The sequence below is a fragment of the Drosophila nasuta genome, chromosome 2R, assembly GCF_023558535.2.
Source record: "Drosophila nasuta strain 15112-1781.00 chromosome 2R, ASM2355853v1, whole genome shotgun sequence".
Classification (NCBI taxonomy): Eukaryota; Metazoa; Arthropoda; class Insecta; order Diptera; family Drosophilidae; genus Drosophila; species Drosophila nasuta.
This window is the reverse complement of record NC_083456.1, coordinates 22,626,229-22,640,372: the sequence shown is the minus strand read 5'-3', so window position 1 is coordinate 22,640,372 and position 14,144 is coordinate 22,626,229. Positions and strand designations below refer to the sequence as shown.

Sequence of the window (14,144 nt, the reverse complement as noted above, 5' to 3'; positions counted from 1 at the left end):
GAAGTAAATGAATTGCACTAATTACACGACTTCGTACACGAAGAGAAACTGCCCCGATTCGGTAGCCGGTAGCTTGAAGTTGCGTATAGATCGCTCTATATAAACGCTCAACACGCAGCAGCAGGCACAGTTCAATTCACTCTCCGCTCTCAGCAGTATCTCACAACCAAATCTCTAACGCAATGGCATTCAAGGTATGCCCAAAAGACTTTTAAGGAATATATTTCCATATTCATATTCATTTCTTTTAGTTCGTCGCACTCTTCGCCCTGATCGCCGCCGCCAGCGCTGGCGTCCTGCCCGCCGCTCAGGTCTACCATGCTGCTCCCGCCGTGGCCACCTATGCCGCCCCAGCTGCCGTTGTCAAGACAATTGCCCCTGTGGCCCAGCATGTGATCACCAAGGCTGCCGAGGAATACGATCCCCATCCCCAGTACAAGTACGCCTACGATGTCCAGGATGCCCTCTCCGGCGACTCCAAGAGCCAGGTCGAGGAGCGCGATGGTGATGTCGTCCGTGGCGAGTACTCTCTGGTCGATGCCGATGGCTACAAGCGCACCGTCCAGTACACCGCCGATCCCATCAACGGCTTCAACGCTGTCGTCAACCGTGAACCCCTCGTCAAAGCCGTTGCCGTTGCTCCCGTTGTGAAGACCATCGCTGCTGCCCCCGTTGCCCACTATGCGGCCCCCGCTGTGGCTCACTATGCTGCTCCAGCTGTGGTCAAGACTGTGGCTCCCGTTGCCCACTATGCTGCCCCAGCTGCTCACTATGCCAGCTATGCCGCCCCAGCTGTTGCCTACCATCATTAAGTTTGTTACGCTGCCAGTGATTTGTTATAGTTTTATATCGAAGAATAAATGTTAAAAGTACTTTCAAATTCAAGAGTTCTTTCATTTAAAACAGCATTTCCATTAGCTCCTAACTATCATGAAGCAATTCGGCCTAAATTATTGCCAATTATGTTTGGCGCGACATTGAAATTTCAAGTTTGCATTTGCGTCTCCATTGGCCACATTCCTCAACGAAATGAAGTAAATCCTATAATGAAATAATACGTGATTTCAATCCCCCAAATCCCAGCTTAAGTTTGATAAGCTTATTTTAACGATACATTTATCGGTTGTACTTGAATCAGATTACTCAGTTGCTAGCTTGAATCAAGGTTTAATTCTCTCTTTTGATCAATTATGGTCAGCTGTGGATTTTGGCTTTTCCAATTCCGTTTCAAACATGACTTGGCCGATTTAATGCAAACTGGTTTGGCACTGGCCAGACGTACGTCAAACGAAATGGAATACAATAGCTTCTAGAGTAGTTTCATGAGCTTTCAGTTCTTATTCTATTTTTGTTGCGGACATAGACAGTAATTGGTCAGCAAGCGAAAGTAACTTGAAAAGTCATGGAATTCTTAAAATAACTTTCAAGATTTAAATATAGAATCGACTTAACAGAAGTTGGATTTTAAATATCTGATGAGTTCATAAGCATAAATATGTAAATTATTAATCATTTTTATAAAAATAGATAGAGATTTATTTAAAATTTTATAAATGATTCCTAGTTAATATTCTAAATTCTTCCTGACCTAAATTTGATTAAAGACCAAATATGTTTGTTATTTAATTAGCTCAAATTAGTACAAATAAAATTGAATAACCTTTTTGATAACTTTTAGAATATTACATCTAATTATTGTACTTCCTTTCCTTAAAAGATTCTACGGTATTTAAAAATTTTTCTTTTAAATTCACGCTAAGCTATTTAAGTGTCGTTTAGTTTTCAAGCACTTTGGAAAATAAGGAAAAAACTCGATTGTTTAAAGAATAGTTAATTATTGTAATTTATTTAAAACATTGGCAAGTTTCAGTCAACACACTCAACAAAATGGCATTTAGTAGTGCTGGGCCAGGTGGACGGCTGGGGCGGCATAGTGAGCAACTGGAGCGACGGTCTTGACCACAGCTGGAGCGGCGTAGTGAGCAACAGCTGGAGCAGCATAGTGGGCAACTGGAGCCACGGTCTTGACGACAGCTGGGGCAGCATAGTGGGCAACGGGGGCAGCAGCAATGGTCTTTACAACAGGAGCAACAGCGACGGCCTTGACGAGGGGTTCACGGTTGACGACAGCGTTGAAGCCGTTGATGGGATCGGCGGTGTACTGGACGGTGCGCTTGTAGCCATCGGCATCGACCAGAGAGTACTCGCCACGGACCACATCACCATCGCGCTCCTCGACCTGGCTCTTGGAGTCGCCGGAGAGGGCATCCTGGACATTGTAGGCGTACTTGTACTGGGGATGGGGATCGTATTCCTCGGCAGCCTTGGTGATCACATGCTGGGCCACAGGGGCAATTGTCTTGACAACGGCAGCTGGGGCGGCATAGGTGGCCACGGCGGGAGCAGCATGGTAGACCTGAGCGGCGGGCAGGACGCCAGCGCTGGCGGCGGCGATCAGGGCGAAGAGAGCGACGAACTGAAAGTGAATTAAAGAAGTACTGTACTCCTGGTACTGATGACTATGGCTATGAGCATACCTTGAATGCCATTTTGAGATGCTTGGTGTGTGACTGGATGCGTGTGCTATCGAGTGAAGCGAAGACTGCAGTATGATTAGAAATTGGACTGAGAGCGGCTTTTATAGAGCAAACAGAGCAATTGCTTTGCCAGCTTAGGAAATGGGCAAGTGCATGCCCGAGGTTGTGGGTTTTGTTGCGGCTGCTCATTATGAACAACCAAATTACACACACCGCACACAGTAGAGCACACACACACACACGCACACGTACGCACACACATTACTGAAGACAAAGGGAAGCGAAAGGCCGAGTGAGTTGAGTCGAGTCGACCCGAGTGCAGGGCGAACGAACGCTATTATCTTAGCCATTTGTTTGAGGAATGTGAAGCAAATCGGGTCTTGTCTGGCAATTGGACATACTACAGCTATTGCTCATGCTCATGGACGCGCGTCAAGCGTCGAGGTTCCGGACTCAGCCAGATCTGCCTTTAGCTGAAATAGCCCAAAAAAATCTTTCTGCCCCGGGGGCTATTTGACATTCAATTTGTGTGCGCGACATTACAATTGCAAAAATTGCCATTGTTGCTACCGGATACTTTGGCATGCCAAACCGGTTACCTCAAATGCGAAAATATACAGCTAAACTAAATTAAATGAAATGAAATGAAGTGAAACGAAATGAAATAAAATACTACACGAATGTGTCTGTGTGCTCCGATTGTTGACTCTTAATGCGCCAGATCATGCTCAATTAATGATAGCTATAAGTACGCCGGGAAAAACCAATTCTGGAAGCCGACTTTTTGAAAACAATAAGAGTTTTTATTTAGGGATTTTCTATGTTTTATTATAAAGTTTTGTTTTTGTTATACATTTAAGAATCTATTCAAGGAAGAGTTTAGTATCTTAATAGAGATTTTAATAAGTAACAAAAGAGAACAACACACTAGAAAGATTTTATAACAGTTTTAATAGAGTATTCTCACTTTGTTCTATTGTCCTAGCTAGGTAAGATGATACTCTAAAGATTAAGACAAAAGTTCTTGTGGTTAGAGCACTCTAAATTTTAAATAGACTGTATAAAGTCGGTAAATATTCGCATGCAATGGCATATCTCTCGTAGCTAAATTCAGAATAGCATGAGAGTTACATAATTTTGATAACAGCTGGAAAAAAGGATAAATAGTAAATTTAGTATACCTCAGAACTTTTAATAGGAAAAAGGCAATAATAGATTTAAACAAACCGCTTTGCCTTTTGCCTCAGTAAATATAAATTTAAAGCAATCAATTCAAATATTGATTTAATTATGAATACCATTATATTATTTGAATAGCTGAATATTTTTAAAGTCATTAGAGTATTAAAATGTTGTGAAGTTTAAATGGTAGTTAAACTTTATCCATGGTAAGAAAACATCTTTTTCTAATCTCGTAAATGAAATAGAGAAACACACAGTTTTGATGCATTCAAAATTATATTGAAATATTTACAATAGAACTATTTAACAAAGATCTTAGGGCACTAGAGGAATGTGTTTGGGGGCAATGAGTACATGGAATGGGGAGATGCAAAATAATACTTTCAACGGTGCACGCTTCGGCTCTAGTGGTGGTAGTAGTCACTGGCATCGTGGCTGGCTGGGGCAGGAGTCTCATAGCTGGTATAGTGCTGAGCCTGATGCTGCTGCTGCTCATGTTCGTAGTGCTGTGGCTCGTGCTCGTAGTGAGAGGGAGCAGCATAGGTGGGTGCAACATAGGCGGGGGCAGCATACGACACTGGAGTCTTCAGCACAGCACTTGGGGCAGCATGGTGATACTGCACGGGAGCAAGTGGAGCGGCAGCAACCACTTTGTGGTGGGCATGAGCGAGAGGTTCACGATGCACGACAGCGTTGAAGCCGTTCACGGAGTCAGCGGTGTACTTGACGGTGCGACGGAAGCCATCGGCATCATCCAGCGAGTATTCGCCCTGGACAACATCACCATCGCGGGATTCAACCTGGCTCTTGGAGTCGCCGGAGAGAGCATCCTGCACATCATAAGCGAAGTTGTACTTGGGATGAGGATCATCGGGATAGACCTCATGGGCGTGAGCGTGGGCGTGAATGTCGTGGGGCTTCTGGTAGATCACATGCTGTGGCTGAGGCACTGCAGCATGGTAGAGCTGTGGCTCTAGATGTTCGTGGTGTTCCACAGGAATCACGCCAGCTGAGACAGCAGCAGCCAGAGAGACCAAAGCGAGCAACTATAAAGCGTATGAAAGGAGTGAAAGGAATTAGAAATTTTTGGGATATTCAGGAAATTTCAGGGACTTACCTTGAAAGCCATTTTGCAGTTTACGTGAAGGGTTTTGGTGTTTGGATAGGTAACTAAGCTGTGGACGCGATGTACTCCTTCACTGAGGGCTGTGCTTTGAATAATAATTTAACATCCAGTGCATTTGTATTTATAGAGGAAATTTTCGGTTGGGCACCATGGCCGAATGGTCCATTGTGGCTGGCCTTTCTTTCACTTTTTTCGTAAAGTTTTACAAAAAATAATTTGAAATTGAGTTTTAATTCATTTGCATGTCGTTTTGTATGGATTTTTTTTTGTACCCAAACGTTAACAAACGCCACGAGATTTGCACCCACGAGTCACACCCATTTGGGCAAACTTGCTCTCGCACAACGTTATGAATGGAAGACGGACGGAATCGAAAGAAAGAAAGACGAAGAAAAAACGAAAAAAAACGGCAGAAAACAAAAGACTTAGGCGAGCAACTTGGCTTTGATTGCCGACAGCGTCCGAGTCGAAGACGTTTGCCGGCAACGGCAACGGAATCGGAATTGGAGTTGGGGTCGGGTTCGTATTCAACTCTCGAGTCATGTAAGTAACCCAATAAAGACAACTTGATCGATGCCAGCATTGCACTTGACACACACCCCCCACCTAGCTGTCCAGCTGCTCGCGCTGCAATGACCCAAAAATAAAATACAAAATGATTGAAAAAAAGACGAAGAAAAAAAAAATTGAAACAAGTATCTGGCCCATGTCCAAGAGCCTCAATGAGCTGAGACTTGTAATATCTGAGCTTTCAGGTTGAAGCTTTTCTCAGTTATTATTTTGTATACCATCGACTTACGGCATAAGTGCTCAATCATGCCACAACAAACCTACACACACACACACACATACACATTATGTTAGCACTTACATACATACGGTATATAAAGTGACTCAACTCTTTGCAAAATGATGTAATGTTTGTTGTGCTGCTGCTGCTCGCAATTCGAGTTGAAAGAATTTCATTTAAGGTCGTTTCTAGGAGTGCAATAAATGAGCTTTTACAAAATGTGCCACTTGAAGGTTGTGGCATAATTTGAATGAGAGATTATGCTAATTAACTATAGCGTAACACTATGACATATCATTTAGCTATCTCTTTTATCGCATTAAATTCGCAACAAATATGTTTACGCTGTAGATATTATTTCACATCAATTTAAATAGTGTAATACAAAAGTATGAATCAAGAGTCAAAATTTTTAATAGTTTATGTACTATGATGCTTGAGCAAATAAACCTTAACTTAATGTGATGACAGATCATTTATTTAACTCTATTATCACATAAAGATTACACTGATGCCTTAATATAATAGCGTTTGAAATGTATGTGGATATAATTAATACTTAAATTAATATATATATATTTTAAAATATTAGTATAAAAATTCCACGATATAGAGAAACTAATCATCTACCCTGACAATATTTCGTTTGGAGTAATAGAAAAATTTCCCACTTTAATAACTTATATTTGTTTGATCAATTCCTATTTTCTTTCCCTTTAATCCCTTGCATAGCAACAAATTTTATTCACTTTTGCAGACTGAGCCTCCTCTAGTTAATTTCAGCTTCAATTAATTACTAAAGTTCAAGTTGAGACATTTATGACCTCTGCCAATAATTCAATGCCATTGGCGACTTTCAATTTCAATTTCAATTCATTTTAATGGTTATTTGTTTATAGAAAATTTGCCAAAAATAAGAACAATTAAAAAAGTGTTGCTCTTGGGCGAGAAAGGTTCATACTCATTACTCGACCATTATGCAAACATAAAAGCGCTAATCACAAGTTCTGATCTCCTCGGGGTCTGACGTGCGTCTGGCCAGCGCCAAACCAGTTCCTCAAAAAAAAATGAACCGAGTCACGTTTGGAACGGAATTGGAAAAGCCGCTGGCTGAAGTCGAAGTCAAAGTCAATATCGAATGCGAAGCCGGCAACAATTTGCCAAATGTATCAACCGGAATCTGAAGCTAAGAATTCCCTTTGGGGGGCTACTCCAATCACGGAGATAACCACAGTCTGGCATCAGTCCATTGTCTGCTGATAGGATTAGTTAATTTTCATGGCAATTGTGTGGAAGTGTAACAAATGAAGTCGTAATTGAAAACTTCATTTGACTTTGGAATTTCAATGTCGCAGCAAATTTAATTGGCAACACTCTCAGCTCTTGGCTCCAAGCTATGCGATTGGGGTGTGTATGTGTGTGTGGGTCTAAGCGGTTAATGTTATTTCCTAAAATTAAAATCAATTCACAATTTACACCTCAAATTGAAGCAGTGCTTCAAGCGATTTAAACAAATTGAGTTGTATTTTTTTCATGTATGCATTGTTTTATTGTAATGTCAATAAATAAATGTACAGTAAAATGAGCAACGATTCTATATAGTACACACAACAGTCAAGGACTCAACTCAACACTTTAATGATGGTAGGCAACAGCGGGGGCGGCATAGCTGGCATAGTGAGCAGCTGGGGCAGCATAGTGGGCAACGGGAGACACGGTCTTGACCACAGCTGGGGCAGCATAGTGAGCTGGGGCAGCATAGTGAGCCACTGGAGCTGGGGCAGCATAGTGAGCAACTGGAGCCACGGTCTTGACAACAGCGGGAGCGGCGTAGTGGGCAACAGCTGGAGCGGCATAGTGAGCAACTGGGGCGACAGTCTTGACGACAGCTGGGGCAGCGTAGTGAGCAACTGGGGCAGCAGCGATGGTCTTCACAACAGCGAGGGGTTCACGGTTGACGACAGCGTTGAAGCCGTTGATGGGATCGGCGGTGTACTGGACGGTGCGCTTGTAGCCATCGGCATCGACCAGAGAGTACTCGCCACGGACGACATCACCATCGCGCTCCTCCACTTGGGCTTTGTTGTCACCAGTCAGTTTGTCATCGACGCCATAGGAGAAACGGTACTGGGGATGGGGATCGTAGGTCTCATCGGAGGACTTGACCAGCACCTTCTGGGCAACGGCGACGGGAGCAGCAGCGTAGGTGGCAACTGGGGCAGCAACTGCAGCTGCGTGGTAAGCCTGGGGCACGTAGCCAGCGCTGGCAACGGCGACGAAGGCGAGAGCGAAGACAAACTGTGAATAGAACCGAGAGATAATCCATTAGTTCTCATAAGTTTATCCAATGTCCCAAAAGACTTACCTTGAATGCCATTTTGCTTGGGGTTTTTTTTTGGGTTTGGTTGAGTTCTTTACAGAAGCAAGAGCGAATGTTGAATGATACTGCTTCTGGGCTGGGCGAGATATTTATAGTCAGACGAATGTGTTTTCACCGATAGCCAATTTGATTATGTCTCTACATACTGTGCATACTACTTGCACTCATTTACTCACACTCACATACTCATATTCACAAGTCGCATTCGCACTCGCATTCGTACCTTAACCCATACCTTTAAATTTGCCTTTACCTTTGCCTTTGCCCGTAATCGTAAGGTGCTTAACTGTGGCCTTCTGCATATCATGTTCGAAATTAGCGCAGTCACCGCGACCGTTGGCTATCCAAGAGATTGTCAAGCTATGCTGTGGTCCGGAGTGCGGAGTGCGGTGCAGAGTGCGGTGTACTCGGCTGTGCTGTGGCAAGTGCAATTGCAAAAGGCTAAATTATTTAGAAAGGATTTGGGTTTTCCTTGCAGCCATAATAACATCGTCCCACGTAGCTGCAATTTGAGTGTTTTAAGACCATTAAGATGAAATGAAAATAATAACTGCATTCGTTGAACTAATTGCCCAAATTGAATTTTGGGATTGTATGGGGTATATTTATAAAGAACTTATGCATTATTTAGCAATCTGATTGTATGTGAAAGGGTGAAAAGATGCGAGTCAGTTGTGATACATTCTTTATATATGTTATTGAAAACTCAAATCAGAAATGATAAGAAATTAAAATTAGCTATGGAAGTGATATTTTATATATACATTTTATTTGATATTATAATTTAAAGTCATTTTTGTATTATTTTGTATAGAATATTATGAAATATTCTCAATTTCATAATATTTTTTAAAAGCTTAAAGTATATCATAGGATTTTAAATGCTTTAATTTAATTATTTTAAAATTCCTAAAACACATATATCAACATTTGTATTCGTAAGGGTGATAAAACCATAGAAGAGAAACAATTTATCTTTAGAAGGGATTAATTTATTGAAAATTTAATTAGTTGAAAATATTTTGTTTTTGTTTTAGTTGTGAATATTTTAAAAAGCTTTTTTTATATACATAATTTATATAATTTATAATATAATATGAATTCCAAAAAATTTTAAAATGTATTTATTTGTATCTCACAGTATTTCTTAATAATTTGAAATATCATTTATTTTTTAATTTGATCACATTTCAATTAATGTGCGTTTATATATATTCTTTATAATATATTCTTATCATTTTGTGAAATCATATAGAAGAATATAGAAGAATTCTTTTTCAATTACCAATATTTCTAGAACGTTCCTAAAATTTCAAGATACATGTTCAGCAAGTCAAATCAGTTTAGATTCGGCTTGTTATGTAACGTCAGAGGTTGTTAGCTTACAGATTTATGATATAGATAAGCAATCATTGAATGCTTTTATACAAATTAGATTAATGAAATGCTACATACACGGACACGTGTAAACAAGAACCGTTAAGCCTTTCTAAGTCTGGAAACTTATATCCGCTCAATGTTCTCGAATGTGTGGACAACCCCTTCGCCAATGATCTTTCTCTTTTTGGGCATGGTTCTCGCCGATCTCTCGACGCGATTAGAGCTGCACACCCACAGTACTTAGCATCGAACAGGAAGTACGTTACCAACACTATTGCGAATGCCAGTTCGATTCGCTGTGCGAGTAATCGAGAAATCGACAGCCAACAATCAACGTCGAGCACATTAAACTCTGGCTGTCACCATGGAAATAATACGCTCACTCGCAGCAGCGCAGCCGCGTCGTTGATTTGCTATATAAGTTGACGCTTACGCCCAGAAAAGTATCATTCGCAGATCAAGTTCACTTCTGTAAAGAACTCAACCAAATCCTCCACTCAAGCAACATGGCATTCAAGGTGAGTCATACCACTGGATTTTTCGACAATGGATAAACTCATGAGTACTAATGGATTATCTCTCGCCCCCCTTCACAGTTTGTCTTCGCTCTCGCCTTCGTCGCGGTTGCCAGCGCTGGCTACGTGCCCCAGGCTTACCACGCAGCTGCAGTTGCTGCCCCAGTTGCCACCTATGCTGCTGCTCCCGTGGCTGTGGCCCAGAAGGTGCTGGTCAAGTCATCCGATGAGACCTACGATCCTCATCCCCAGTACCGTTTCTCCTATGGCGTCGACGATCAGCTGACTGGTGACTCCAAGAGCCAGGTTGAGGAGCGCGATGGTGATGTGGTCCGTGGCGAGTACTCTCTGGTCGATGCCGATGGCTACAAGCGCACCGTCCAGTACACCGCCGATCCCATCAACGGCTTCAACGCTGTCGTCAACCGTGAACCCCTCGTCAAGGCCGTCGCCGTTGCTCCCGTTGTGAAGACCATTGCTGCTGCCCCCGTTGCCCACTATGCTGCCCCAGCTCCAGTTGCCCACTATGCTGCCCCAGCTGTCGTCAAGACTGTGGCTCCAGTTGCTCACTATGCCGCCCCAGTTGCCCAGTATGCTGCTCCAGCTGTGGTCAAGACTGTTGCCCCAGTTGCTCACTATGCCGCTCCAGCTGTTGCCCACTACGCCGCTCCCGCTGTTGTCAAGACCGTGGCTCCAGTTGCTCACTATGCTGCCCCAGCTCCAGTGGCTCACTATGCTGCCCCAGCTCACTATGCTGCCCCAGCTGTGGTCAAGACCGTGGCTCCCGTTGCTCACTATGCTGCCCCAGCTGCTCACTATGCCAGCTATGCCGCCCCCGCTGTTGCCTACCATCATTAAAGTGTTGAGTTGAGTCCTTGACTGTTGTGTGTACTATATAGAATCGTTGCTCATTTTACTGTACATTTATTTATTGACATTACAATAAAACAATGCATACATGAAAATATTAAAACAATTGGTTTTTTAAATTGAATAGGACAAATGCCGAAAGACAATACATAAATACAAGATAAATAAATATTAATTTGACATTTGAATCACTAATCTGAGAACTAAGGAAACGCAAATCGGAAACTTATTTGGCAGCTAATGACATTAACTAATAAAATAATTTACTTTGATTTAATGCTGCCATAAATATTAATATTATTTATCACTTTAATATAGAGCTTTAAAATTTCAGTTAGAAAAGAAACACTCTAATAAAATTTTGAACATTTTCATAAATATTTTATTGTTTTGCTGACATATAGTTTGATTATAATAGCATTTTTATGTGCTCTGGGTGTTTCAACTCGTAATGAAATGAAGAAAGTGCTTGTTATTCGATTTGCCTCTACCTGGATGTGCATGGAGATATGCAATTGCAATTGCAGTTGTTGTTAATTGGGAAGGTCGTTCACATTATGCGCACTATTATCCTGTTTTTGTGTGCTGCTTTACTTCATCTTTTTTGTGTTGAGAGTTCATAACTTGTTTGGCGGCACGGCAAGAGGCGAAACAACGGAAAAAGTTCGCAGACATTAAAAGGCATGAAAGGATTGGCAGTCGTAGTGCTGCAATTCATGTCCTGCTGGACTTTTGTTTGAAATTGAAATCCCCTTAAGGATGCTTCATGCCGCATTTTGTAGTCGTCAGTCGTCAGACGCGGACATCGGGTGCAATGAACTGGCTTTTCCACTACCTCTACCTCTGCCTCAGCCTCTTCCTTAACCATAGTGATCCTTGCTGTCTGTTCGTCGTCTGCAGACTGAAGAATCCAAATTCTCGCCAGACCTGACACAAGACACAAGAGAGTCTGAAGGGGTCATATTTGCATTTGAAGGGAGGGCTGGACGCTGGCTGGGGTTTCAAAAAACTGAATAGCCTCGGGGTCATGACTTCAATTTTCAAATGACAAACGGATATTTTGATGGTTTTGTGTCCTCCAGAGTAAATAACCACAATTATGCTGAAATCCATGCAGTCAAGTACAACAACGAGTACTTCAGTTAAGTAGTCTAGTTTCCCACAATGCTTCCCCCAATCCTAAAATGCAATTCTAGAGTCTGTCTGCAGACGTTGCACCTGTTGTTTGTGCTTTTTGTCCAAAAAGAACTATTCTGTCGAGGGGTAGTCCAAGGTCGAAGCTTGTAACTGATGTTGCTGCTGTTGCAGACCCTAGTTTTTGGGTTGTTTGCCACAGATTTTTGCTTAAATCGAAGCTAATCAAGTGGAAGATTGCCACGTTTTTTTCTTCGATATATCGACTGAGCGCGTCTCAGAGTATGAGTGTGTGTGTGTTTGTATATGTGAACCCTTTTCAACTTCATCATCATCATTATTATCATCTGCCGCTGCAGCAGCAACAAGAACAACAACAACAGTAATGCAAACCGACAATGCAGACAAAAAACTGAAGACAAAAAAAAAGAACGAGCAAAAATGAAATGAATGTAAAACCCGATCAAGTGAGCTAAAGGATCGCCCCGTCGCGACGGACTTGCCAAAAAGGGAGATTCGAGAAGCTGACTGTAAACAGGCTTTCGCTGAGCAAAGCAAAGCAAAGCCTGAAGTCTCAAGACTCATATAAATAGAAGTGATCTGCTCCTGGCTGGCTCATTCAGTGTTTTGTGCTGAGTCCAAGAGGTTGGGCCCACGGCCAGCAATCGTGCAACATTTGGATTCGTTTCGGTATCGGGTGAACAGTCGTCGTCGTCGCAGCAAAGCTCAAACCAGAGATCACACAGAATGCAGATCTGTAAAATGTAAATGAACAGAAACAAATAAATCGTCGATCGATCGTTTATTTAAAACTCTTTCTTTTTTGCAGTTCAATTGGATCGCTACAGATCGTGTTTGCATCTGCCTCAGCTGCGCTGCGCACTTCAAATCCCCAAATGGAAAGTAATCGTTGACTGAACCCAACCCCACCCCCAACTCTCTTTGACCACCATCCATCCATCCGACCGCTCGGCACATAACACCTCCATCACTTTCGGCTTGTTTGGCACCGCACATCCTAAACATCATCCAGCACCGACCGGCAAAGCAGCACCTGAAGATGAAGTTGAAGCTGAAGTTGACACGAAATTTGTCGGCGGCAAATTGGCACTTGATTGTTAGCCACGGCCAATTCGCTTTTTGGCACTCATCACAAGGCATTGAATCGCACGGACCCGTTGGAAGACCCCCCAAAAACACTCTCGGCCCTTGTACAAAATTTACATTCGTGATTAAGTTTAGGTGTAACCAATAAACACAAAAAAAAACTACAATAGGCTACCAAAAACGAACATGTTTTTTGATTACCACAACTCATCTTTTTTTTTACAGATTACAGACTGAGAGACAGACTGTTTATAATAGTCTTTGATTATTATATTATTTTATGCTTACAAAATCAGTTACACAAATATTTTAGTTGCACATTAACAATGTTTCACGTCTCAATTATTTTACTTGAGATGTTTGGCAAATTGAGCGTTTATCTCATCATTTTTGAGTCATCTTTAAACTGTGATGTGTTTATTAAAAATAGCTGTGAATTGTAGGGCAGTGAACCCATTACTAATGAGCTTTCCTACACAAAAACACTAAAGATTTGTCTGTTATGAACTTGTTGTATGGAAAGAAAGAAAACAAGAAACTTCGGCCACTAAAAACATAATTAAAGAGATTTTTGGATGAGTTTGAAATTGTAAAAATGAAAGAGAAACATTTATTTAAAAATGAGAAGCTACGCTAACTGAAATGTTAATTCGATAGTGAACAAGTTTGTGAATTGATTTATAGTTATAAAAATCAAAGAAAAATATGAATGAACGTATTATAGAAAAATGAATATAGAACAATATTTGAATATCTATTTTTATAGACAACTTTGATGAATACTTGTTGAAATAGTAGCTACTATTCAAAAACTATTTTAGGTCTGTTTTTAAAAATGTCAAGTACAATATGAGCTATATTTCATTTTAATTATTACAAGCCGAGATCTGTCAAATTAAGATGTTGATAACATAATATAAACTGCTAACGAGTAGCATTCTCAGTCCAATTAACAAGAATGATACTTTTAAAACGAAATCTTTGAAAATGAGAACTGTAACTAATTTAGATGCTAAATCTGTAAAGCCGCAGCTCAACTTAATTCAAAAATTCATAAAACGGATTAAAACGGCGAAGTGAACCAAAAATAGAGAAAAAGAAACAAATATAATTTAAGTACGAT

The 14,144-nt window shown here is 41.3% G+C and overlaps 5 protein-coding genes and 1 long non-coding RNA gene across 6 annotated transcripts; 3 read left to right on the top strand and 3 right to left on the bottom strand.

Moving 5' to 3' along the window:
- The first annotated feature begins 140 nt into the window (after positions 1-140).
- LOC132784147 (larval cuticle protein A2B-like) lies at positions 141-864 on the top strand. The gene is made up of 2 exons (XM_060789564.1): positions 141-194; positions 252-864. Exons 1-2 carry the CDS (start codon positions 183-185, stop codon positions 810-812), a joined length of 573 nt encoding a protein of 190 aa, XP_060645547.1. The 5' UTR covers positions 141-182; the 3' UTR covers positions 813-864.
- A 997-nt stretch (positions 865-1,861) lies between these two features.
- LOC132784146 (larval cuticle protein A2B-like) lies at positions 1,862-2,595 on the bottom strand. The gene is made up of 2 exons (XM_060789563.1): positions 2,538-2,595; positions 1,862-2,476 (listed from the first exon to the last, which is right to left on the bottom strand). Exons 1-2 carry the CDS (start codon positions 2,547-2,549, stop codon positions 1,895-1,897), a joined length of 594 nt encoding a protein of 197 aa, XP_060645546.1. The 5' UTR covers positions 2,550-2,595; the 3' UTR covers positions 1,862-1,894.
- A 1,470-nt stretch (positions 2,596-4,065) lies between these two features.
- On the bottom strand, positions 4,066-4,848 carry LOC132784144 (cuticle protein 21). The gene is made up of 2 exons (XM_060789561.1): positions 4,837-4,848; positions 4,066-4,765 (listed from the first exon to the last, which is right to left on the bottom strand). Exons 1-2 carry the CDS (start codon positions 4,846-4,848, stop codon positions 4,124-4,126), a joined length of 654 nt encoding a protein of 217 aa, XP_060645544.1. The 3' UTR covers positions 4,066-4,123.
- Positions 4,849-7,173: 2,325 nt separating this feature from the next.
- Positions 7,174-8,064, bottom strand: LOC132784143 (larval cuticle protein A2B). The gene is made up of 2 exons (XM_060789559.1): positions 8,001-8,064; positions 7,174-7,933 (listed from the first exon to the last, which is right to left on the bottom strand). Exons 1-2 carry the CDS (start codon positions 8,010-8,012, stop codon positions 7,271-7,273), a joined length of 675 nt encoding a protein of 224 aa, XP_060645542.1. The 5' UTR covers positions 8,013-8,064; the 3' UTR covers positions 7,174-7,270.
- Positions 8,065-9,831: 1,767 nt separating this feature from the next.
- On the top strand, positions 9,832-10,871 carry LOC132784142 (cuticle protein 21-like). Its single transcript, XM_060789558.1, has 2 exons — positions 9,832-9,913; positions 9,992-10,871. Exons 1-2 carry the CDS (start codon positions 9,902-9,904, stop codon positions 10,766-10,768), a joined length of 789 nt encoding a protein of 262 aa, XP_060645541.1. The 5' UTR covers positions 9,832-9,901; the 3' UTR covers positions 10,769-10,871.
- A 1,672-nt stretch (positions 10,872-12,543) lies between these two features.
- Positions 12,544-13,202, top strand: LOC132784150 (uncharacterized). The gene is made up of 2 exons (XR_009632232.1): positions 12,544-12,678; positions 12,744-13,202. It is a non-coding gene; the product is annotated as an uncharacterized LOC132784150 (long non-coding RNA).
- The last annotated feature ends 942 nt before the right edge of the window (positions 13,203-14,144 follow it).